This window comes from Sturnus vulgaris, chromosome 1, assembly GCF_052056855.1.
Source record: "Sturnus vulgaris isolate bStuVul1 chromosome 1, bStuVul1.hap1, whole genome shotgun sequence".
In the NCBI taxonomy this organism is placed as follows: Eukaryota; Metazoa; Chordata; class Aves; order Passeriformes; family Sturnidae; genus Sturnus; species Sturnus vulgaris.
In genome coordinates, this window is record NC_142243.1 from 16852069 (window position 1) to 16879213 (window position 27145).

General features: G+C 40.4%; 1 protein-coding gene across 2 annotated transcripts in view; it reads right to left on the minus strand.

Moving 5' to 3' along the window:
* Positions 1-27145, minus strand: part of GPR158 (G protein-coupled receptor 158) — a 192828-nt gene that overhangs the window by 27276 nt on the left and 138407 nt on the right. For both annotated transcript variants that reach the window (XM_088160375.1, XM_014882219.2), the window contains exon 6: positions 26278-26387. In XM_088160375.1, the coding sequence (XP_088016501.1) occupies positions 26278-26387 (110 nt within the window). The remainder of the gene's footprint in view (positions 1-26277; positions 26388-27145) is intronic.

Genomic DNA, 27145 nt, shown 5'->3' on the forward strand with positions numbered 1-27145 from the left:
TAGCTGTGTGTCTTATTTCCACTGCACCTAAAAGGTCAATACCCCTTTCCACGGCTACAAGGAGGCAAGAAGTGGGGCTGGTGGGCTGCATTGCTGGTGGGCTGCATTGCTGCTAGGAAATCAAACATGCCCCGGGTCATCCCTGGCACTGAAGCCAACTGGCAGAGAACAGCCAGCATCCATGCTATTAACCTTAGCATTACAATTTGGCAGGACAAAGGATGGAGTCCCAGTGCCCAGAAACGTTCTCAGATGCTACTTAATTTATGAATAGCCCCAGATTCAAATTCCTGAGCAAATTAATGTTTAATTATGAGTATCAAGTAAGGCAAACTGGACAGACTCCTTCCCCTGTCCTATCTACCGATAAAATTACTGGCAGGACCAGTCAGTGCCTGGTAGAGGCTTGGGGGTCTGTTTTAGACATGTGGTCTCTGATCTAAAGCAGAAGATGAAACTTAACCATGTTCCTCAGCATCTTCTAGATATACTCCCATCTAAAACCACTCAGCATATGCAATCCACTTTTCTGCACTGTTATTGGATAATTGAACAATCATTTCCAGTGACATGTCATCAGCTCTGTTTACAGGCAGATCACACAGAACAATGTGTTCTACCTGCTTTTCTGGAAGACATAGCTGCCTTCAAGCAAAGCTTTGACTCACAGAGAGCTACAGCCAGGATTAAAGCTGATATGCAATAGCCATTACTTTTACAGAATAAACAGAAGGTGCAGTTCAGGCTGAATGAACTGCCTGGAGACCACAGCACGTAACTCCCAACTCTGCTGGCTGCACCATCAAGTCTGGGGAGAATTAAGCTACATGGTCTGAGGATTTTTTTTGGAGTGCCTGGCTCTCCAAATGGAGAAGGGGGGGGCTTGTTTGCAAACACTGAGAGTCAAGGGAAGCCCAGCAGCTGGAAAGGGAAACAATGTTCCAATGGATCTGAAGCAGAGGGATAGAGCCCTCTGGTTCACAGACCTGTCTGGGATCACCAGATTGGAAACATCAAGTGAAGCACGTGGCTGCTGCTGTAGTTATACCCTAAGATGCAATGTGTAACCTTAGAAAATAAATAAAACCATATTAATTTTTCATGTCATATCAACAAAAAGATGGCCCCCAAACTACCACTGACTGCATAAACAGCAGGAACAGCAGGTGAAGGATCCTGCTTTGACAGCAATGACCTGGCACAGTTTGTTTATTTTTTATTTCCAGAATCTGTCATTTTGTGACTCTACTGAGTCATTCTGTCAAACTGCTCTGTTCCAGACTGGTGATTTTTATTATGATACAAAAACTACATCAGAAAGATAACAGGTCAAGCCCTTTGGAATTATATTGCTCTCCTACAGTGCAGGGATTATGTCTTATCCACTTTCCTGGACTAACTGAATATGCCACTAGTTACTTTGAGTTAGTAAACTGATATGGTTCTACTAAAAGTGAAAAGGTACCAGTGGGACAATGTCAATACAAAAGAGTGCCTACTTCACATTTGACACACACACATACACAAATACTGAGTGCAGGTATAATTTCCACATCAGGAAAGATGACTGAACAAAGAATATCAACACTTAAGGCCTGAGACCTCAGAGATCATCTTTAGGTAGACTCAAACCATCAGTCACTGGCTCTCGCTGGAAAGGATAAATCCCAACTGAGAAATTAACAGCTTTCTAACAACTTCCCAGCTGAAAGTGTCCAAATTAGTCTTTGTCTCCTTCCCAAATGATTTTTCAAGACCTCAGCACAAAACAAACTAGAAGTGCACCACTGAAGACAATACTCTTATCAGATGATCTTTTGCTTTATTGATTCTGAGCACATTGAAGCTGAGCAAACATGGACTGAGAGGCATGCCATGTCCACAGCATGACAACAGCAGAGCAAGACATGCATCATATCATGTCCAGTGAAAATATACAACAACTAGAAAAAGAAGTTTGGCAAATATGTGGATGTATGGATACTCCTGAGAGCCCCCATCTTGTGTGTAGCCAGCAAACTTGGCCACATATAACCCATAGCCATCAATTTATCTCAATTCCTTCACACTATGCATGCAACATCTTACAGTGTAGATAACAAGAAATCGCCCACATTTTTTATTTTGGAAAAGAATTTTGTAATAGCAAATACATGTCAAGAATACTGTCATGAAAGACAGCAAATGCTTAGAAGAATTGACTAACCCGTCCAAGTGCAGTGGATTCTGTAATGGGTAACAGAGCACGAGTGTGCCTTTGTGGCCATAAGGCCAATGGCATCCTGGGTGCATGAGGAAAAGCATTGTCAGCAGGTTGAGGGAGGTGATCCTGCCCCTCTACCCAGCCCTGGTGAGGCACATCTGGAGTGCTGTGTCCAGTTCTGAGCTCCTCAGTACAAGAAAGACATGGAGCTAATGGAGAGGGTCCAGAGGAGAGCTATGAAGATGATGAAGGGCTGGAGCATCTCTCTTATGAGGAAAGGCTGAGGGAGCTGGACCTGTTCAGCTTTGAGAGGAGGTGATTGAGAAGGGGCCTCATCAGTGTCTGTCAGTATCTGAAGGAAGGGTGTCAGAGGATGGATCCAAGCTCTTCTCAGTAGTGCCAAGCAATAGGACATGAGGCAACGAGCAAAAACTGATGCACAGGAAGTTCCACCTGAATATGAGGAAGAAATTTTTCACTGTGCAGGTGATCACACACCAGAACAGGTTGCCAAGAGGCTGTGGAGTCTCCCTCACTGGAGATATCCAAGATCCATCTGGATGCAATCCTGTGCCATGTGCCCTAGAATAACCCTGCTTGACCAGGGAGGCTGATCCAGTTGACCACTGTAGTCCCTTCCAACCTGACCCCCTCTGATTCTGTGAAGCCTGGTCTGCACACTGAGACACTGAGGCCACTAATGGTACCATAAGTTTGCTCCTTAGTTGCAAGATCAACTATAGGTACCAATAGTATTGGAAATACAGGGAGGGAGATTGTGCTGCAGGATTGTTTCCTCTGTACTGGAAGTGTACCCGACTTCAAATCCTTACCTGGAGGTCTGTGTTTGATAAACAGCAATATTAATATGTGAAGATATCTTAATGGGACAGTAAAAATTCCCAATCAGATAATTCTGTGTTATTGAGTAATGAGAGAAGCAGTGCTGTTTCTGAAACATGTTCTGCAACGTTTCTGCTGCAGAAACATTTTCTGCAACAAATTATATTACTTTCAAAAATGTGATTTTGAAAGAACAGTTTCCTTGACATCTTCCCTAGAGTTTTATAGTGATTTGCTACTGTGGGAAATTAATGCAATACAAATTTATAATGTATAGCTAGAATAACAAGCTGTGAAGATGTATTTTACCTCAGTGCCTGGTAAAATCTACCTCTAGTAAGCAAAGAGACATGTGTCATGACATAATGCTAACCTACTCCACACAGTAGTTTCCTAGATTAGTTTTAATGCTACACATATAAAGGTAATCCTACAGTGCTTGAATGAAAATTCCCTTCCTGGATAAACAGGGGACAATTTCTGACATAATTTTCAGGAGTTTGAGCAGTCTGAGGAAGGTAGGAGGGAAATCTCATGCAGTTCAAGGAAAGACTGGCTATCGGGAGGCAACAGGACAACAATAGATTTCCCAGTGCAATCAGAACCACTCACTCACTCACTCCCATGTGAGCAGCATTGGACTAACATTTTCTTGCATATTTTTAATAACATGGAAAACATCTAAAAATGCTACTTGCTTCTATGAAAATTTATTCATTTGAAATCGCTTTTGTCTGCCAATCTGTAGGTAAGCCTGGAGTGAGCGTTATTTCTTTAAATATAGCCAAGGATTCTGACTTTTTTCAGGCTATGGATAGGTTTTATTTTCTCCTTTCACCTGCATGTCTAAATTCCCACCTGAGAGAAGCTCAATTTCCTGGTGGATTATAGAATAAAAAGCTTTCTCTGCCTGCAGCCAGCTCCAAGAACTGCAGCTAGAGTCTTTTGACAGACCAGCTGAGCCTTGCTTTTCCCCAGTGCCTCCTTGCTCCCCAGCTCACAGCCCTGCTGCCTGCATCTGCTCCAGCTGCCTCCCAGCTCCCACTGCAGGAGACACTGAAGCTTCTGCCTCTGTTTGTGTGTTGTGTTGCTTTTTTAAGTGCTTTTGTTTATATCACCATATCAGCCAGGTAGGTCTCATCAGAAATGGCCACTCCTCAACAGGATTTGCCCATCCTGAATGTGTGCTGATGGATGAACTAAGCACTGGGGAGCTGGGAGCTAAGAAGGCTCAACAAGGGGACTTTCCATGTCACGTAACTAGGTTTCAGTGATGCAGACCAAGTCTTCTTATTTATTAAATCCTCATCTGCTTTGTGCTAATTATCTCTTCTAATAAACCACTTACTGCACTAATACTCCCACGAATCCTGCTGAGATTAGCAGAACTACAGAGTGCCAGTGAAATGTCTGACACTCCGCTGTCAAACTCTGATGAGGCAGAGCTGCTACTACTCTGTAGTACACTGCAAACCATTAAACAAAAAGCCCATCAATCTGTCCCCAGACAACTAGCAGTGACAGATCACAGGACGGTTAGGTTTGGAAGGGACCTTAGAGATTATCTCACTCCACCCTGGTGACATGGGCAAGGACACCTTCCACTGTACAAGGTAGCTCAAAGCCCCACTCAACCTGGCCGTGAACACTTTTATGTCTCCTCTTTGTCAGCTACTTGGGCTTAAGGTTACATCACACAGAGCTCATGACCACAGAATCTGATGCCTAAAGTTCTGAAAATCACAGGTCCTTGGGATAGGCACAGAGCCATCTCCTTTCAAGTCTGCTATTGAATAGTTAACATAGCCATTTCAGTGTCTTCCTCCTAACAGATGTTTAAATAACTGCATCCCTCACTCAGTGAAAAATGAGGTCAGCTCCTCAGACAATTTTCTCCATAAGCAAACCAATCTTGTTGAAGTCTTTCCTTCATTCAAATTTGTAGTGATTTTGTGACAAAAACTTTACTTCACAGATCCCCAAGACTCCTGCCACTAGTAGTTTGGTCTAAAGATTATAAATCCTTCAGTCTATATAAAGTCTGGCTAAGTTAATTATTTGCTTTTTAAAATTCATCAGGTGATTATTGTCTTTTTTGCAAATCAAAGCCATTTTTTCTTTACCCTTATCAAAGACTTTCAGAACAGGCAGTACAAAAGATCTCAAGGTCAGTATTTATCAGGAAGCTTACAGTGTGAAAACAGATGCAAGAATTGCCTCCTGGTAATCTTTTCCTACAACAGGTCAAGAACATTTTCAAGGCTTTCATTCCAAAATTTGCTTCACAGGCTACCGTGGAGTTGAACATACAAAAGGCAACTCCCCTCATGAACCTGGCTCACAATGTTTCATTTAACAAAGGCTGATGAGTAAAGCCAGCTGGGATGAAAAATATCCCTCCTTGTTAGTGCTGCTGTCTAACACTGCTCCTCTACCACTGATAGACTGACAGACAATTTTAACAACCTTTTAAATTTTCAGAGGCATTTTCTGGCATCATCAATAAGGTAGCTGGGCAAAGCCTCATGCCAAAGCTTGTAGTACACAGTCATACTACAAACAGGGAAAGTCTTGAAATGGATAAAGCCCAAACACAAACCAAAGTAAATTTGGGAGTGGTTATTTATATTGATGTAGACAGATCATGGTGCTAGTAACACCAAGGATAGGATTTGTTCCCTTCATGGGCCACTCAGTTAAGAGCTGGATTTGATGATCCTTGTGGGTCTCTTCCAGCTCAGAATATTCTGTGATTCTCTTTCCTTTCTTCTCCTCCTTAAGTTCACTAGCAAGAACTGTACTTCTGATCAGAGAATGGTAAGCCCCACTTTGAAGAGACAGTACTTTTCCAACATTTTTAATGGGGCCGGGAAACCAAAATACCTCACCCCTTTTAAGATAAAAATGGTAAATATTCTGGTCCATCTGCATGATGTGAAAAGTTGCCGCTTTAATAAAGACGTAGCAATCCACTGCAGCTGTACTATGTTTTTCACCATTTCTATAAATATATTAGAATAATTTATTCAGGTACTATATAAGAAGAATCTAAGGCTTTTCACTGGAATAAAAAATAGTGAATAAAAATGTGGTGGACTTCAGTGAGTTATAATTCACTCTGCTAGCAGTTATTTATTGTGAGGACTGAACTATATATCCATAGCATATTTACAGATCACTATACTCTGTGTTTGGAGAACTGCACTAAACAATAGTTGGCATCTGAAGGAAAACAACCATAATTTCACAGATAAATTATTTGTTTTCATGTTCACAGGTAGACACCACATTGTTTGACCCTTTGTATTCTACTTCACTAGTGGTTTATGTGACACTGCAACTGTTAGTTTGGGTGTGCTACAATGTGGATTTGAACAAGATAAATTTTCACTAAAAATATCTCATCCTTTACTTATTTTTAATCCTAATTACATATCAAGTTTCTACACTAAAGCAGAATAAAATAAAATCTGTTACTATGTGATGTCTTTTGTCTTATAAGCTGTTTTAACAAAATTATATACTATTTAAAGTGTTCTTCTAATAATATCATACAACTGTGCTACTGAATTTTCTAGAGCAGGATCTGAGGTCCTGCAGCTTGCAGGGCAGATGTCACTCTCCATTTCACTGAGGTTGACAGTTCATGGCTGACATCCCTGGGAGCCCATGAATGCACAGACCACTACAGGGGTTTGCATGGTCTCCACACCCCCAGCAAAGAGGAGCTTCCCAACCCTGCTCTAAAGGAACAAATACATTGATTTACAAGATCGAACCACAGAGTCTGGGTTTGGATTTGTCATCAGAGAAGCTTCAGTGACCTAATGATTTTTTTGAATATTCCACTTGTAGGAGATGAAAAGCAGGAAAATTGATTTCTCCTTGGAAGTCAAATTGTATTTCCTTTATAAAGTTTCTCGTGATGATATTTTCTTGTGGATCTTCAATCTTTATGTGATACCTGGCATTATCTGTATTTGTAAGACATTAAAGACACCATTTTTAAAGAAACAATGGGGTCAGTAGACTTCTCTGATAGAAGTGCTATTTCTCTGTTGATCTACTGACTGCTGAGCAAGCTCAGATCTGGGAGACAGCAGCAGGTAACAGTAGGACAGCTGGAGCAGATGGAATCTGGAAACAAATTTCCCAAGAAACAGAGAAGATTGTGGAGAATTTGATGTAACTTCAAAATTAATGAAGCTGGGATCAAATCAAGACCACTGTGCAAGAGCATGGCACACAAACCAAGAATTAGGCACAAGCACTGCTACTTCTGCTCTGACACATCTCATTGCTTTGAGGTTTTCCTTTAAAAAAATAAATCACCTGATTGACTCATCAGTTAGATTTTCTGAGTTTTCTCTTTGTCTTTTTGGAGGAGGATCCTGCAGGAGCAGCTGCACACAGTGCAAAGGTGTCACTGACTCTGGGTCCAGCTGCATTTCTGGAGGATGCTCAAGAGTATTTTTCAAAATAAACTGGTTTAAGTATACTGCATTGAAAAAAATCCAGTTAAAAGAAAGAGACTAGGAAAAGAACTGTATCTCCGAAGCACTGAGTAAGGCACCATATACAAAATCTTTTGGCACTAAATTGTCCCCTCACAGATTTACTTGCAAGCACTTACTTCTTTTTCTGCTGTGCAATGACGTTCCTACACACTACTTCAAAATGGCAATTCATTATTAAAGAGGCAGGAAGCAAACATCAGCAGGGACAGGAGCCTGTCCTGTCTTTATGCACTGCAACAATCCACCATTTTTATGTCCTTTTACCTCATGGAATGCTTTTTTCTTCCTTTCTGTCAGAGTATTTCAGTGCTGCAAGTTACTGTGAACTGGCTAAATTGCTTCCATTTTGAATGACCAGAAGCATGTGCATCTTTACATATCCAAATTAAGCCTTCTAAATGTTCACTTTTTAAACTCATTCTCCTCCTAATCTTACCACTTCATTGATAATCATAAATATGCATTTATTTTGAACCGTGAGGACAAAGGAGGAGGATACACTGAAAGGTTCAGTCTTTGATGAGTTGTGCTCTCACTTAGATACTTTCATTGCCATGCCAGATAATTAAACAGCTCAGATGTAGTAGAAAGAACTTGTGACTATTTTACTTCCTCTAGGTGTGAGAAAGAGGAATAATCACACCCACTGGACACAGACAGCTGTACTCAGCAGAGCTCAGAAGAGGTGCTGGGTTGCCATCACCCCTATTATATGATGCTACGTTGACAGGAGTTAACGAATAGTGGTACAGAAAGACATGTAACTGCATTATTTAGTTATATTATTTGTTGCTAGTTTTGTGCCCATTTTAATAAAACAAATCTTTACCAATTTATAATGTGATTGACAGGCAGCAGTGTTTTGTATCAACTCTAGTGCAAAAGAAGCTCTTTATCAGCATTGTGTTCTCCTTCCACTTGTGGAATAAATATTAACTTTATCTCCTGGTTGTGCTTGCAGGTATCATGGCTAAGGCCTTCATGTGTATTTGAAAGGAAAGTTTATTCTTCAGCTGGCCTGCAAAAGATAAGATTCAAACCACTTTTATAACAGATAAAATCAGGAACATCTCCACCTGTCACAAGATATAGCAATGTCAACACCAATAGAAATTGAAACTATAAACAATGTTAACTTCATTGAATAAAATTTCCACCTAACAAAATATTGTTATTATTAAAATATTCCTCAGTAAATGTGCACCTGGAGTAGCTTACACAGAATGGAGTGAAAATGCTGGCAAGGGTATTAAAGCTCATCAGGCATCTGGGGCGTTATTACATCTCTGGTTGATTAACTCACAGAATAGCCAAGGTTGGAAGAGAGGAATTGAGAAGTTCTCTGATACAATCCTGATCCAAGTCAGGATCAGTGACAGCAGGTTACTGAGGTCCTTACTGAATTGGGGTGTGAGTTACTAAACTATGTCAAGCATCTCCTACAGAGGGGAAAGCAAGAGACCAGTTTCTGGCATGGAGGAGCAGTAGAATAGAAAGTCTAACATGAAGTTAAAAATAGCAAAGGTTTCCACAGAGGCTGCACATCTTTACTGCAAGTTCCAGGCTCTCAGGAGATACTTAACACGAAGGAACAACATCACATAAAAATATGCCTCTAATCTATCAATATAGGGGTTCAGATATGGATATTAGAGGTTGCAGTACTACTAGAGACCTTCCCTTGCTTTGCTAGTCATCTTATTTACATTCTTCACTCTGAAAAGCAACAAGGACAAAGGTTCCAAGCCTTCATTACTTCAAACTCCTATCTTTTATTCTAAATACAGATGATGAAGAGGACAGACATTATTTCATAACCAAGCTGAGATTCACATGAGTTCCCTGACAAATTGCCCAATTAGAAAAAAAAATTCTACAGTAAAGGTAAGCAGACCAAAATAGAATTTTTTAGGTACTTTAGTATGCCAAACACCTCTCCAGATGGAAGAACAAGTGCCTGTGTAAAAATACGAACATCAGTATGTGCAAAACAGTTTCTCAGCTAAAGCAGAAAGCAAATTCTGGTCAGAACAAAGTCAAATACAGAAGAAAGAGAAGAATGCACTTCTTCAGTGTATAATACCATAGTAACAAGACAAATAACTAGAAAATCCAGCAGTCAAAAAGCCCCAGTTGTATAAAACTGACACCTGATAAAATGCATCCCTATGGATTCCTGTGATCTGATTAGCTTCAGCTTGACTTGTGTAAGCAGCACAGTACACAGCAGTACAAAAGAAACCCCTATTTTGGCATATAAAATAAAACATACAGTTATAAGAAATTTAAATAATAGTAGTCCAGAATCATTGTATAGTGTCAGCAATATCTGATTAAAATTAATTGTTTGATAAACTTCCATGATCAATTGCCACATAAATGCTCAGTCTACTATGTTTACTCTCAGCATATATGGCAATCAGAAAAAAATGCTAATTAGGTTTATCATGAGTACTTCTGAGGAAGCTCCAGCTTCTTGGAAAGTGGTTTCCAAAAGTCTGTCTGAATTTAAATTTTGTGAAAATAATTAAAGCTGCATGCCTTGATAATTACTGGCTGGGCAGGAACAGCCGCAGGCAGCAGCACATTCCAGGGGCCGTCAGGCTGGAGCTTTGCACAGGATGACTTGAGGGTACTGGTGGGCATCAAACTGACCCTGAGCCAGCAGTGTACCCTGGTGGCAAAGCCTTCTGGACCATGCCAGGCAAAGCACGTTCAGCAAGTCGAGGGGGGTGATCCTGTGCTTTACTCGCTGTTGGTGGGAGCAGAGCCGAGTGCTGGGTCCAGCCCAGGCTCCCCAGTGCAAGAGAGACATGGACATCATGGACATAAGCCCTGTGAAGGGCCACGAAAACGACTGAAGGACTCGATCACCTCAAAGGGGAGAAGCTGAGGGCTGGGATTGTTCAGCCTGGAGAAAAGAAGAATCAGGGAGAAACTTACCAATGTATATAAATACCTGATGGGAGGGGGTAAAGATGATTGAGCCAGACTCTTCTGAGTGGTGCCCTATGTCCACTAAAGAGGCAATGAGCACAAACTGAAATCCTGGAAAGTCCATGTAAACGTAAGAAAAACCTTGGAGAATTTCAGAACCTAATTGCACATGGCTCAGAGCATTCTGATTCATCTGAGCCTGCTCTGAGCAGGCAAGTTGGACTCTATGATCTCCAGAAGTCCTTCCCAACCTCAGCTTTTCTGTGACTGTAATCTTTGTGCAGTTGATATATAGATGTATAGATGGAAGAAACTATATTTTCTCGGTGTGCTTTCTGTAACAAGCTTTTTAATCAGGCCCTAAATCTTAAGATTTAATATGCTTTAGAACTGTATTAGTATTAAAAGCACAGTTAGCAGTAGAAGCTCTTTTGTATAATTTGTTCTATGATCTTCTTCTGAGCTTTGACTGAATATTCTACAAGGCATCACAAATTATGCTCTCAGGAGCCCACTAAAATACACATTTTCACTTTTATTTTTCAAATTTATTACTATATAGTACCATCACCCATTCTAATGAAGAGGGCAATGCAATTACTCAGACTTCTCTGTATGGTTATATACATCACTGCAACATACAACTTCAATAAATAAATTAAACATTCTCTTTATTTGTCATTCTGCAATAAAATAGGTTTAAAAAGCCAACTGCAACAAATACTAACTCTCATCTTCTGTGTTTCATCTCACAGAGGAAGAAATAGCATCATCTGACATGCTGAATTCCACAAACTTGTTTCTGTTTTCACCATAAAATAATGAAAGAAATTATAATTTAAATTTCAGTTGAAGGTTTAGTTGTCAAGAAAAACAAGAATAATGAGAGCTAATCTAAATACCACCATTTTCAGGACAAAAGAGCAACAGTTGGTTGCTATGAGATAGATAAAACACTTCTGTATTCTCAATGAAATCAAATGTAAAATATGTAAAAAATACAGACACAGGCAATCTAGAGCAATGAGACCCTATTGCCAACAACATGGACTAAACAGAATGGAAGTAAAATGCAATAAGCTTGAAGATCCACAATATCTGCAAAGATAAATTAAGGGCAGAGTCCCACCTTCCCTTTGTGGTCACATACACATTAGAAGTGTTGATAGCAATGCTGTTTTTTAGAGAGTAGCTGTTTAAAAAGAAATATTGCAATTAGAGAAACATCAAATAGTGCTAAGAAATGCAGTGGCAATGATCTTGTTTCACAACAAATAATCCAAGGAAGAAAACGGACGGGAAAAGGGGGGAATTAATAAGACACCTTTTTAATCAATAGTCAGGCATTGACTCAAATTCAGACTTGGTGACATCCATGCAACAAGAGCTAATTCTACAAGAAACAGATTTGGACTCTTGAATATAACAAACAGCTTAAATGTGGTGTTCCATGTAGCATGAACATGAAAATAAAACAAATAAGCCTGGTCTAACTGAGCATAAAGACAAAAAGGAACAGAGCATACACTTTGTTTTCACTGAAAATAGTCTTGATACATAACTTGGTTTCTGTATTTTATCTGATGAGTCTTGCCAATGACACTGATACCTCTGACTTTTCATGCTAATGATGCATGATGACAGACCTGAGGCTGTCCAGGGCAGGGCGTGCTGCCAGCACTTCCTACATCCAAGCCTGCTAGGGCTGCAGCCAGGCTGCAAGCCTAGGAAACAGCTAAGCTTCAACGCTCACTGCACTCCGAGATGACAGCTACAAAACCTGTCTCGCTGGTTTTGATTTCCAATATCTCAGGGTACTCAATTTTGCTGTTCTTGACAATCTTGCATTTATTCCAGAAACTGATGAGCCCACCCAGGAAACCCTTCTGAGATTTGGGATAAATAGTATTTGGGTTTGCAGAATGATGTTTGTCAGTGGCTTTACTATAGCCAAAATGCTTCTATTAAGAAGCTGCAGAAAATAACTACAAAGTTCACTGACTTGATTTATAAATATTACCTTTTTGCTTACAAAAAAGTCTCACAGCTGAAGGCTCAAGGGCTTTGGGTTGGGTTTTTTTGTTTGGTTTTTTCAGAAGGCCTGTGCACTCTGGCTGGACTGCAGATGTCACAGACAGGACATTCTGGCTGCTCTGTGACCCTTTTCAAGAAGGTGTTATTCAGCTGAGGGGACCTGCATCCTCAGGAAGGTGTGGCAGGCAGCTACTGCAGCTGGTGGCTGTGCCCCTCCTGCCACCCAGCACCAGATTGTGCCCACTGGGTAAAGCAGCCTTTGGCTCTGCATCCTTCCTGAACACTACAGAAGGAAAACAAATGACAGCAGACAACTCTCAGTTCTCTGTGGCCAATCTCCCTTTCTCAGCTCAAGCAGCAGGTTAAGTGCTTCATGGTGCCTGGAGTTAAACCCAGGCCAGCTGTGCTTGTGCCACCAGGGGCACTGAGGTGTGGGCAGCAGGCACAGACAGTGGCAGTGAGCTATGGAACTGCTACACTGACATTTCAAAGTGCAGGACTTCCTTCATAGGAGTGGTATTTCAAACAGACAGTGGTATTTCAAATAGACAAGAGAGTTTGTAACAAATTTATGAGGAAGAATTGGTCTTGTCCTTTGAGGTAGAGAAACTGAACAACACACCTGGTTGTGGCTGACATCCAATTGAAAAAAAACTCAGAAAGGAATTACTGGGATTCCAGAATTAGCCACTAGAATTTGTCTAGCAATTAAATAACCCAAACAGAACTTGGGATGAGAAGACCTGTGGGGCAAAAAGGCATGCAAAAAAATCTGCAATAAATACTGTACTTCATCTGATGTTGCTAAACAAGACATCTATATTCTTCAAACACCAGTCATAGCGTTTTGAGAAAAAGATGCCTTACGTAGAGCCATGCATGTTTGAAGAAAGACTGAAAAGTGACACAAGCCTGCCTGCTCTTACACTCTGCACAGGACTAAACCAGCAATGCTGCTGGCTCTACAGGAGTGATGGATGAACCAATGAAGCATCCTAAGATTAAGCTTAAGGTGATCTAGGGCTCACAAGTCAAAATGGCAACTGAAATAATGCCTTGTGCTCAAAGTAAATGCACAACTAATGTTAAATAAATGTAGTTCCAAAGTTAATTAGTGACCAAACATCCCCTAAGCTGGCAAGTTAAATATACATATAGATAAATAAATTATTGGAAATTTCTCAGTTTATTGCTTTTACCAACAAAAACATGTATGAATTAAGAGGATAATAGCATGCCTCAATCTTGGTATTCCTCATTTTTGGACAGACAAGGAACAAACAACTGAGGAACATCCTGGCAGAACACAGCACATCCATAAGAATCCAAATGACCTATAGTTTTATGGTGATTTATGCTGCTTGCCACAGGGCAACAGCTTAAATGGAGAGAGTCACTTGGTGCTCTGACAAACAAGCAAGGACGTGGGGAGTTCTGATTCTTCAGAAGAGAAATAAAGACAGCTAAGCATGCAACCCTGCCTCTGTAAGGCTAAATACAAATATGAATTTGAAAGAACTATTTGAGTGCCCTAAACAAGGAATACCTGGAGGACATGGACTAGGCCAATGCTCAGGCAACTGTGGAATACTCTCATCTTCAAGAGACCTTATGGGTACGGCACAGAAATGCTGTATTAGCCAAAAAACACACCAGTATCAAGATTGGAAGCACAATCCCTATGTTAGTGAGATGCACACCTCAGCTGTCTGTTAAGAGTTAGTTTTTGTCTTCAGTTTGGCCTCAGGTTGTGCCAAAGAAGGTTTAGATTGAGTATTAGGAAAAATTTCTTCCTGAAAAGGATTACCAGGCATTGGAACAGGGCTGCCCAGGGAAGTGACTGAGGTATTTAAAATATGTAAGTGTGGCATGCAGGAATATAGTTTTATGGTGAGCCTGTCGGTCTCAATGATCTTAAAGGTATTTTTCAACCTAAATGATTCTATGATTCTGTGTTTGGCACACTGCTGCAGGTTTCTACAGCTTTTAGGTATCCACATGATGTTGTATCTTGTGAAAAAAAAATCAAGTAGTAGCATTTGGGTAGACCTGCCCATGCTTCTATCCATGGCACACACTCACATTCTCCTTTGGGCAAGACAGTTTATCTTTGGCATACCAAAGTTTCAGCCAGAAACACAAAAGACATTTGTTAGCACAAAAACCATTCAGAAAGAACTCCAGGGCAGTTATTATAGTTGTCCAAGATCCTGAGAATCTCTGATGAGACCTGAGACTCTGACGAGTTCTGAGCAAAGATAAACAAATGCCAGAATGCCACATGAGAGAAAGAGCAAGCACAGAAACAAAAGTTCAAAGACAAGTATAAATAATCAGTGGGCATCACCATCATGTTTACCACCCAAATTAAAAAGAGAATGAAAACACACAGAGTGGTCAACATGGACTTTGTGCCTTGCTCACGGTCTGTGGTCCTGCTGGTGCAGCTCTGCAGCACGTGTGAGTGCAAATCCCATTAAAGAATGCAAAAGCAGTAGGAGCTTGTTGATTGAGCTTGTAGATCTGAGGCAACATCTTAGGAAGCAAACAAACTGAGCACCAGCCAGGATTTCTGAGGATAGGCACTGACAAAATTTCATTGCAAGAGACTGAGCCAGAGACAAAACTGAACATTACTTAGTATATATTCTTACAAACCCCTGCATTTTCATACATGGTGACCCAGTCAATGTCTCTTTTCCTGGGTACAGCAGTGTCATGGTTTACCAATCCACACAAATGGGCTTTTGCTCCTCACAGGCCAATGGTAGCTGACACTCACCAGAAGTCATCAATTGCTGCTTTAACACAAGTTTGACAATCATGCCCTACAAGGATCCCAGAGCAACACACAGGCCATTTTCTCAGCTAGCGAAGTATCATTTGCAAATTGAATAGAAACTTAGAACTGAGATTTGGTCATTGCAGCCACACTCTCCAAAGCATTTGAAAAAGTGCAGAGGAGCAAAGTCCAGAGCTGGATTATGTTAATCCGATTTGAAAGAAAAAAAAGCCTCTCTGGTCTAAGATAGAAGGCAGACTTATTGCTGAGGCAAGATCCTGCATAAAGCAATTAAGGCTTTTACTAAGGGATGGCTGGGACAGTGTAATTCCAGCTCTTTTATCAATTTCAACCCTCTGAGCACTATTTGTAATTTTGTTCAAAGCCAACAAGAGAGTGATTTCTAAGGTGCTAGAGAAAGATCTCAGGAATATATGATGGTCATTTGCATACTAAAGGAAACCATAGGGGGGTTAGAAAATACATGGTTTAAGAAAAATAATGTAAAATATTAAATTTGAATACATAACGTCACAAAACAGTAGCACGAAAAATGTTCTAAAAGCTTATCACATGCAAAAACTAGAAAAGCAAGTCAAGGAGAAGAACAGAAGATCTGCAAAAAATGTGCTCACAAATTTGATTGCAACATCTGGAACTATGCAGTTCATAGATTTTTAGCCTCATTTCAGTAAGACAATGGTACCATACATATTTATACATATCACCATTCTTGTTACTAGCCCTGGTGAAATTGCCACAGTACCTTCTGACATTCATCTTTGTTTAGAGGTCATGAATTTATGTTGTTTGAACTGAAGTATGATTTCAGACATGTAATGCCTATTTGCATTATTCACAAGTGAACAGTAGAAAATAATTGTCAAAGAAATGCTGAAAAACATCTGTGACAACAACTCTGATCCACATACAGCAACAAGGCAGAACCAGTGAATCCCTGGTTGCCAATGCCTGACATTTTTGAACAGAATGGTGAAAACAAGAATATGTGCACCAGTGAGGATTGATACCAGTTAAGGAAATCCAATGGTTGTATATAAAGACAGGCAAGCAGAAACAAAAATCTTGGTAAGATACAAATCTTCATAAGAGTCATAAGAGTGGCTGCCACTTCCCAACAACTCTGTGCAGGCCAGTGCTTGAGGCACAGCCTGCCAAGAGCAGGGGCCTCCCCACCAGCAGCCCTGCACTCACATGAAATTGCAACCTCATCTAGGCACACCTGGGGGGAACAGGTGGCATCTCCCCAAAAGCCCAGCAAGAGGGAGAAGGACTTTTTTGCTCCAGGAGACCTCAGAAGAAGAGCAGAGGTTGCTGTAGCAGAGGCCAAGAGCAGAACACGGCTCCACCAAGTGTTGCTGTGTTGCTCTGAACCACCAGAGCATAGCCCTGCTGATGGCTGGGAAGAGACTCAGAGATCCCTGAGTGATGGAGCTCAGCATTAGAACTAACTCCCAGCTAACTTAATTCACACATTGGAAACAGGCACTCAAAATTTTACACTGATTATTAACAGCCAGGATTTTCAGATTTGCCAGAAACAGAGGCTCCAGCTTGAAACGTACACAGTAAATGCAAGTAAAAACAGGCTCACAGTGTACACACAAAGGAGGTAGGACTCAAGAACATCTAAAAGTTGTTCTGTGCTGGAATACTCCAGAGTAGAAAAATAGTTTTAACTTTTAATGCAATTTTTTTTGGTAGTAAATATTAAGTGAAAACGTTACAGATTAGTTCTAAAAGGAATAGCTTAATACTTACAACTTAATTATTACTGAAACTTTCTATGGGACCTACTGTGTATGTATTCCCAAGCTATAAGCAATCAAGTTAGCATTATCTTGGTCTTTCCAGCTCACATCATGGATCCAATATATTGCATGTAAAATTCTTAGAGCATCTCATGCCTCTTTCACAAAAGCATCTATGTGGATAACTCACCAATGTACAGAGCAGTACAATGTTTAATGAGATTTACCCCTGTGTATGTACAGCAGAGCAATACAGCATTTTATGTCACCAGTGGTTGGTTACCACTGATCAGACATGGAATTCTCCAAGAACATCATGGCAATTTTTTGCCTTAATCGAAATCCAAAAAGAAGCAACTAATATATGAGAATATTTGGGCTTGGGACTGGCTTCCCCAGTACTTAAGATCTACATTAGAGTAAGTGATAGGAATAATGAATGTCAAAGCAGCTGGTACACTCCAACAAACAGTACCACTGTATGTCATTTCAGTCTATAAATATGCTTAATATCTTAACAGAGCTGTACTAGAAAGAACGGTTAAATATAATTTTTATTGCATATTTGTAAAATAAAGGCCAAGTGTTGGACTAACCACTAAATTATACAGCTTGATCAGTTGTATAACACAGACAATTACGTTTTTCTATTGCAACTCCTGCCATTTGTAGTTGTATTTAACTACAGAATCTTCCAAGAGAGGAATCAGTCTTGAACTGAAAGCAGCACAAAAAAATTTTCTCATTGCTCCTCCAATCTATTTGGATTTTTCAATAGCTAAGCACCCTTCTGAGAAAAATGTATGCCAGATTGCTCATTTGAATTCCTCTGGCTTCCAGCTACCAGATCCTATTAAACCTCAGTCCAATAGATTAAAGAGTCTTTTGTGACTACTTTTCCTCTCTCTGCTCGTTTATATACCACAGAAGAAGTCATCTCTCAATCTTCTTGTGGATCTAAAAACCAGATTAGCTTCCACAGTATCAAGCATTTTTCCAGCCCTCAAATACTTTCTGAACCACATCCACCTATTGTTATACCTCCTTTAAAAATGTGTCTCAAGAACAGGACATAGTGCATTTATACGAGTTTCAAAGACATTGTCTCCTGTTGTAAAATCAATTCCATACTGATTAACCTCCTATTCTCCATAACTTTTTGACTTTAAATAGTCCCTTGTTATAATTTGCCTTTTGGCTGCACTCAAGTGCATCTCTTTGACTAAGACAATAACAGCATGGACATGGACATGGATATGGACATGGATATGGCAGAGATGTTTAATGCTTTCATTGCCTCTGTCTGCAACACTGATGATGGGCTACGAGGGTCCCAGTGCCCTGAGCTGGAGAACCATGGCTGTGAGAAGGAAAAACTCCCAGAACTGACCCTGAACTTCTACAGGATCTGCTGTTCCAGCTGAATCCCTCTAACTTTATGGGGCCTGATAGGATTCATCCAAGAACATTCAAAGAGCTGGATGATTCATTGCAAGGCCTCTTGTAATGTTTTTTGAACAGTCTTGGGAACCTGGGGAGTTTTTTGGAAGATGGCTAATGTTGTTCCAATGTCCCAAAAAGGATGAGCCCTAGAAACTACAGGCCTTTTAGTGTCTCTTCAGTGACTGGTGGAATTCAGAAGATTATTCTGGGAGTTACTGAAAGACACCTGAAGAACAACACAGTCATGGGTCACAGCCAACATGGCTTCGGGACAGGAAAATCCTGCTTGTCAAACTTAATTTCCTTTTATGACAACGTAACCCACCTAATTGATCAAGGAAAGCAAATTGATACAATCTATCTGGACTTCAGCAAAGCTTTCAGTGCTGTCTCTCACAGTGTCCTTCTGCACAAGATGTCCAGCTCACAGCTGGATAAACACTTCATGTGATGGGTGAGCAGCTGCTCATGGGTCTGAGACTGAGAGGAGACCTCACTGCAGTTACAACTTCCCTGTGAGGGGAAGAGGAGGGTCAGGCACTGATCTTTCCTCTGTGGTGACCAGAGACAGGACCCAAGGAATGGCCTGAGTTTGTGTCAGCGAGGTTTAAGCTGGATATTAGGAAAACTTTCTTCACTTTCTTCACAGTGATTGGGCACTGGAACAGCCTCCCCGGGCCAGTGGTCATGGCATCAAGCTTGTCTAAGTTCAAAAAGGTGTTGGGACAATTCTCTCAGGCTCATGGTGGGATTCCTGGTTCTGTCCTGTGTGGGGCAGGAGTTGGACTTTGATGAGTCTTGTGGATCCCTTCCAACTCAAGATATTCTATGATTCTAGTAAAAAATACTTTTCATTACCAGACTTTCTGAAACAGAATTTACTACTTCACCAAGTTTCGTTACCCAAAAATTTTGTGAGTAATCATTTTGTTCTTGGTTGTTAATTGCAACAGAAAATGCTAAACAGTATCATGCTTACTCCCCATCCTTCATAGTAACCCACCAGAAGCCTCCTCTCCAGTCATGATTCTTTGCTGGAAATCAGTGTATGTGATCTGCAAATCCCTGCTTCCACTGTGATCAGCCTGCCTGTGAGTCACGTACTTCACTCCCTCCTCACGCTCCTCCACAAGCAGCTGTAACTCAGTACTGCACTGTAATGCCTGGTTTCTCTTTTACACCTTAATCCCACCCAGCAGAGACACCCTGCTCCACTGACCAATTCCATCCTTCCCACGTAATGAGAGAGACCAGTCTGTAGAGATAGAGATATAATTACTGGCATTGCAAATGCATGCACAAATACTCACCTACCAGGAAGGTATTGCCTCACAGCACAAATTTTTTGCTACCTGAGGGAGGGCCTGGACTTGGATCTCCTTGGAAAGGATGAATTCCACTTCCAGCTCTGAAGCCCTTCTGCTATCATGTTAACCTGATGTGCAAAACCAGTCCTTTCTCACAGTATTTGCCAGGGTGCTCTTGCATGCCATTAAAAGACATCTGAGAGGTCTTGTGATACCTGTGTATCATTACAAAGTGCCTTCCAACCCACTGCTGTTTTTTTGCTAATCATGATAAGAATGTAATTGAATATTAAAACACCAGATAATTTTTTAATCTTCTCTTTGAACTTTCCTAGCCAAACTCAGTCTGCTATGATAAAGCAGAATGTTTGCTACATTAAGGTGATTAAAACACCAGCCCATGGAGCTGTACAGCTGTATCTACCACAATTTATATAAATTAAATATTAATAGGAATATGGATGAGAATATTTTCTAGGATACCAGTGCCCTATTACTCCTGAATACATTATATGCTGCTGATTTTTTTGCTTTAAGATAATGTTTATTAGTCCCACTTCTACATGGTGCTCCATCAAGATTAATCCTGCAGTGTGTTTTTTAACAGCTGTGCCACATTTTGCTAGTTTATACATAAGAAAGTAGATGTTTTATTCAGAAATATGAAATGGAACCATTATACTGTCTAGTTAAGGCTTGTTATTGCTTGAGAAGGCAGGGATACAAAAGAGCTAAATAAGATTTTAATAATGTAGGTTTTATTGAGAAAAAAGCCACAGTGCAACAGAATGTGACTCATTTAATCCACAAAAACTGCAACAATAAGAATTTAATCTTGAATGTGCATCATGCAAGAATGCTATATGGAGTTTTGTTGAATACCATAAAAATAAGTAAACAAAGTAGCAAAGGTTTGCAGCAGACATGAGGCATGAATTATACTCATGAAATTAATTAATTAGGTTAAGGCATGCTAACAAGAAAACAGATTTTTCCATGACTGGTCTAATTAGTGAAACTTCATTCCTTGTGAACTCCTACTGGATGCGCAGACACTTTTTCAGCAAGCTCAGCTTCTTCCCTCCCTAACCTGCATCCCCCAGCCTTTCCATACCCAGCCCCTAAAATCTTCATTTCTCTGCCATTTTCTCCAGCAGCCAGGCCTGAGGCACAGTGTGGGAGCCACCAGGACAGTGTGGGAGCCACCAGCACAGTTTGGGAGCCACCAGCACAGTGAGCCCACTGACCACCCAGGGCAGACCAGGCAAAGAAGGACCTGCTGGTGCTGCAGGTTTCAGCCTTTGCTTATGTGGATGCATAAGGTCTGTTTTCTGTCCCAAAACTGTTTTTCACAAAGCTTTGTAGGACTCAGTTCATACAACCTCAGGTGCTAAAATATGCCACTTTTAGGGAAGAGATAGTGAAATGGTTGGAATAGTTATAGAAAGCCTCTACAGCTTGACCAAACCACTCCTTCTCCTGTATTGCAGACTGAAATCCTGTCAGTCAAGTTAAAGCAGGAAAAACCCAAACAATTCAACAAGGCAATATGAGACCTGCACTCTGGAGACTGCATTTCTGCAACAGTAACATCTGCCTTGAAAACAATTTTTCCTCTTTTTGTTTCATGTGAGATAACAAGGACTACAGAAATCACTGTGGATCACATCCAGCGTCAAAATCCAACAGTGAATGCATCTGTCCAAAGGCATTTCACTCTCTTTTTCCACAAGCAAAAAGGATAATTCAATAGGAAGTAAATCCTTCACTTTTCTTGAGTTCTCAAACAAAATAAACACAAGGGCCTCATTTCAAAAAACCAGGGTGGCTCACCATTACAGCCCATGCTCATCTCACTTTCCCTGCCAATTTAAGCTGAGTTACACAGTAACCACTTCTCCCAGACAAAACTTTCTGTTGTGCTTCAGCACTAGTGTCCCATTTCCTGGAACTGTGGAACTGTCACCTATTGGCCCTGTGAAATGTGAAGCATTGACCATGAGATAATCCAGCCATACGGGTTCCAACTGCCAAGGTACCTTCTGCCCCTTTCTACACCACGTTCTCACCAGACCCTTTTAGACAAGATCATCTGTATCCTCTTTCCCAGCCCTAGCTGGGACCAGCTCTCAGGCCTAGGGGAGGTCATATAAGTCATGTGTTGTGGTTAGGAATGGTATCCCCAAATTTATCGTTCCCATTGTAAAACCCCAGACCACGTGCTGCTTGCTCACTTCCGCCCACCTCCCCCTGTGGCAGGGTGAAGAGAAGAACTGAAAGCACAAAAAGGTAAAGATCACAGGATAAGAAAAATTTAGCAAAAAAAAATTTAGCAAAGCAGCAATGAAATAAGAAAAGAAACAGTAACAAACAGTATTAAAAACAGAGTGTACAAGTTAGGAAACGATTCACAGGTGAGTGGTCCCCATGTGCCACTCACCCTCCACGCTTGGAGCCCCCTGCACATGGTGTCAGACCATATCCAGTAACCCCAGGCTCCTGGCTGTGCCCCTCCTGGCTGGTGTTAACTTTAACCCTGTCCTGGCTGGAACAGGACACCATGTCCTCACCACTGATGCTTCAAGAAGCAAACTGACATCTATCTCCTTCGGGTTCTCTGCTAGCATGGGGCTCCTCTTCAGTAAGATACTGAACCACAACCCAGAGAACCACAGAATCATTGAATTGTTTATGGTGGAAAAGACCCTTAAGATCATCAAGTCCAACCATAAATCTAACACTGCCAAATGAGCCACTAATCCATGTCCCCCACTAAAACATGCCTCTAAATGCCTGCACACTACCCACACTGCTTTTCTCCTCCTTTCTTTACCACCTCCAAAACCTGTAGGAAGGTCCACTACTTGCTCCAACTGTACCAGATGGCAAAGCACAGCAATATAATCTTAGCACAGCATTTAAATGAAATGCAGAATTGCATCATAGTGTTAACATCTTGTTCTCCCACTAACACTCCCATCCCACCATCATTGCTTACAAAGTGTGGATTATGTCATTGTCATGTTTCTCATACCTGAAATATCACCTTCCCCAAACCTTCTCATTCTCCTCACTTTCCAATTCTTCTCTATTTCTCTAACTAATACAAGAAATGGAGATTCCCATAAACTGGAGACCTCATTCCTGGGTTTCCTTTTCCTAAAATATCTGAAAACTATCCTATGTACACACACACACGTGCATACATTTGTCTGTATGTATCTTACTTTGTTTCATTCTTATGCTTTAGTCCAGAATTAAGGATTCTGTATTAATCCTGACAAGAAGGTGACAGAAGTTCACACAATATTAAAATAATGAGATAACCTGTTCATAAACTATAGGGCTTGAAAAAGGATACAGAGTCTTCAGTTACAGAAATATACTGAAACGTGCAACATCAGCAGCTCCTTTAAACCCAAAAGGTTAAATTTGAAACATCATTATTTCTTGAGAGAATTATTTTGAAAAATTCTTTGTTAAGGAAAGTATTGTATTTTATGTTCATAGCTCTTCATCTAGATTTCTTAAATTAAGCTCATTTCCATGCCCCCATCCTTCCACCCCCATAAACATCAGCTCATTATTTTAAAATTGCACAGTGAATAAGAAAGAGGCAATTAAGGATGAAGCACTGTAGAAATTGACTGTGACAGGTGTTCAATGAATGAATGAATACATGACTTCCCTGTTCTTTTACTCTTCCTTAAGCATCTGCTTTTTGACTTCTTTTCTGATTTCCCCTTGATGCTTGATCCTAACAAAACCTCTGAAAACCTCTGAGACCTTCTTAGGAAGCGAGGAGCTACAGGAAAATTTAAAAAGCTACAAAAACCCCAGGTGTTTCCAGTGACTCCTACCTGGCTTTGGTTAACCTTCATGCTCCAGTGCTACTCAAAGCACCTCATTTGTTGAGAACTACAGCATTAGACTATCTCATTATCGTTAATAGCTACCTTTACACAATATTGGTTTTCCCATTTAACTCAGAAAAGTCACAAGTTCCTGCTGGCAATTGGTTCTTCCCCCAGGCAGGACACAGCCTAGCTGCAGGAGGGAGCCAGGGCTTGTCAGGAGTATTTGTGATGTCTGCAGTAAGCCACTCCTCAACCTTGTAAGACCTGTGGATTGAATTACATCTGCCAAAATTGTCTGCCAAATTTCTATTAACATCACATTGTTCCTAACAGCATAATTGCTGTGAATGTGTGTAATAAAACATATATCTAACTTGACTCAGTCTTTTGCAAGGCACACTCTGGGACTGAGATATTCAGTGCTAAAAAAAGACCACAATATCAAAAATGTAGTAAAGGAATGGTCAGGATATCTGTGTGGAAAACAAAAGATAGATTCCTAGAGAAAGTAATTCTAGATTAACATAGCAAATAGGTTTTTTCTCTCTTTGTGTTACACAGAGAAATACAGAATTATTCAGAAGGCCAGCCAATGCTCACAGCAGGGTTAATGGTGAATCCAGACCAGGTTGCTCAGGGCTTTATCCAGTTAGGTCTTAAAAACCTCCAAGTATGGAAATGTATAACCCCATGAGCAACCAGTTCCACTGCTTAATCACCCTGACACTGAAAATTATTTCCTCATATAACATTGACCCTGATATCCATTCATTGTATAAAGTTGAAATCCATTTCAATTTGTCAATGTCTTTTATTCTCCCACTATACACTGCTGTAAAGAACACTGCTTCACCTCCCTGCAGGTGTTGGATAGCTCATGTTAGGTACTTCCAATGCTATATTTTCTTCATGCTGAACAAGCCCTGCTATCTCAACCTCTCTTTGCAGGACCAGCACTCCAAGCCCCGACCATTTTGATGACCTTTCACTGAACTCATCCAAGTTCGCTGACATCTGGACACATCCCTGTAGATACGGTCTGAGTAAAGAGAATAATCACTTCCCTCAGCCTTCAGGCTACTGTCCTGTTGATACAGTCCAGTCTGCTGCTATCCTTCATTGCTTTGTGATGATCAAGGACGAGGATGTAGTGCATTCTTCGCTTCTTATTCAATTTTGTCTTGTTTGCTGACCCTGTCAGCACAGGTGTCAAGTAACATCAAACAGCTGAATGAGCAAAGCAGAAGATTTTCTGCCCAATTTTTCTGCTTATCCTCACTTAATATGAATGGAAGATCAACTGTCCTGTCAGGATAGCTGCTTCCTCACATCATGTACAATCATATAAAGAACCTGTTAGGATAGCAGAACTGCAGTGACAACATGAATCACCCATAGTCTTAGGATTTTTTAGCTACCTGAGCTATAGATGACAAAGCATCCAAGCAAAGTCACCAGCTCCCTCTCTACTGCTCTATTTGTTTTACTTTTTGCAGCAGGAATTGTTCATCCCAGAAAATACTATGGGGGTTTGGGAATTTCTTGGTCAATTTCAATTCAAAGATGTGGCCAGACACAGCATTTTAAAATTACAGCTTACTAGCCTAAGTGTACACTTGTAACCAGGGACACAAATTAAAGGGAGCTGCAAGAAGGAGCTCTGTTTTAATGGGAAAACAAGGGTTTCCACCTAAAATGTGACAAGTCAGTAATGCAGCATGAAACACAAGATATTTTTAGTTCTCATTCAGTTTATGAACATAATATCAAACCTCCTCTAACATGCCAACACAGTGATGAAACTACGATAAAAAGATGAGCGAGCATACTTCATCCAGTATGTTCAAGTATCAATATAGAGCTTATCTCTTTGCTTGAATAAAAATACTTACAGAATATATCAGGAATTATTTTCATTAAAGTTTAAAGAGGGAAAAGTATTAGGATTTTATCCAGCATACACAGAAATGGCTTTCATTTTTAAGGGGACTGTAGAAGTGGGAAGTTGGGCCTCTAAATCTTAAATCTCTGATTCCTGTGTGAATGCACTGCCAACCCCATGGAACCCAGAATTCGCCTCATATTTTTGCTGGCAGATACTGCTGCTTGTGAGTGTGTAGCTTGTCTACTATGATTGCCTGAAGAAAACAGCCCTTGATGTAAAAGCCATAAGAAAACACAGTAAGTACATACAACAGTCTATTGCTTTACCCACCATTGCTGTGTCTAAACACTTCAAAAGCATCTCTCTATGAACATTTCACAGTGAAACTTTTGAACACTCTATGAATACTTCTGTATTTTTTACATTCAAGGAAAATATATTCACCTCCTGTGAAAAAGCATTCTTGTACAATTTAACAGTTTATGTATATATATTTTTCATCAAATCCTCTCAGGATTCATAGTTCTCAACTCAGATTAGTAGCATATAATTTGAGCAGGTTGAGGAGAAATACATAGTGAGTTTAAAATCAGAAACAGCACTTATTTATGATAATATTTGCAGCTCTTCCATCTAAGTACCCACATACATAGATTGCACATACTCCCACAGAGATGGAAATTAATATGTGAAATACCTGTGCAGCTTGAGTGTCACAGTTCCATAAACAGTAGCAAAGCCCAGAAGACGAACCCATCTTAGGAGAACACAGCGAAATATACTTGGCTCAAAATACAAAATGACAACCTATAGAACAGAAAGATAGAGAGAGCTTCAGTACTGCTTTCATGAGAAAGTAGTTCTTCATTCAAATGCAGAAGAGTTGCAAAACAGGACAGCAGACACATTTCAACTCGTACTGCTGTATATTTAGATTTTCTAGTAAAGCGTCAGGATGATCAGATCAACCAGCTGGCACCAACTCCTTTTTGAAGAGAGCTGGCAAAAGCCCCGTGACAGACTGTGAAGTGACAACACTTTTAAATGCAATTCCACTGACTTTTCTTAACTGAGTGAAAACATGTACCCAGAGAGGAGGATAGAACAGACAAGGACTTTTTCCTTGAACTATTCAAGTAATATGCAGCTGGTTTAATTCTGGTTTGATAGGCTGTATTTACTAGGTTACACTTCAAAGTCACTTCTAATAAACCTAGCAAAATGATAGCTGCTCATTTTTCTCTGCCAAACTAAAAATGATTGCATTAGCTTCTTTCTATCCAAAATATGAAATATTTGTGACACATTTAACTCTTTCTTCCCCATATATTTCACCTAAGCTATATCAAATCTCCTTATGTATCACCACTTTCTTAAGGAAAAGAACCCTTTTTTCACCTATGCATTTCTCTAATCACAATAAAAAAAGTCCTACCAACCTTTTGCCCTGTCTACCAAGGACCATGCACAAGGACAACACTCCATAAGGAGTAAAATAAAGCTATTTCTGTAGGTATAATGTATATAGAAGCTTCACTATCAAGTAAAATATTACTCTTCTCTAA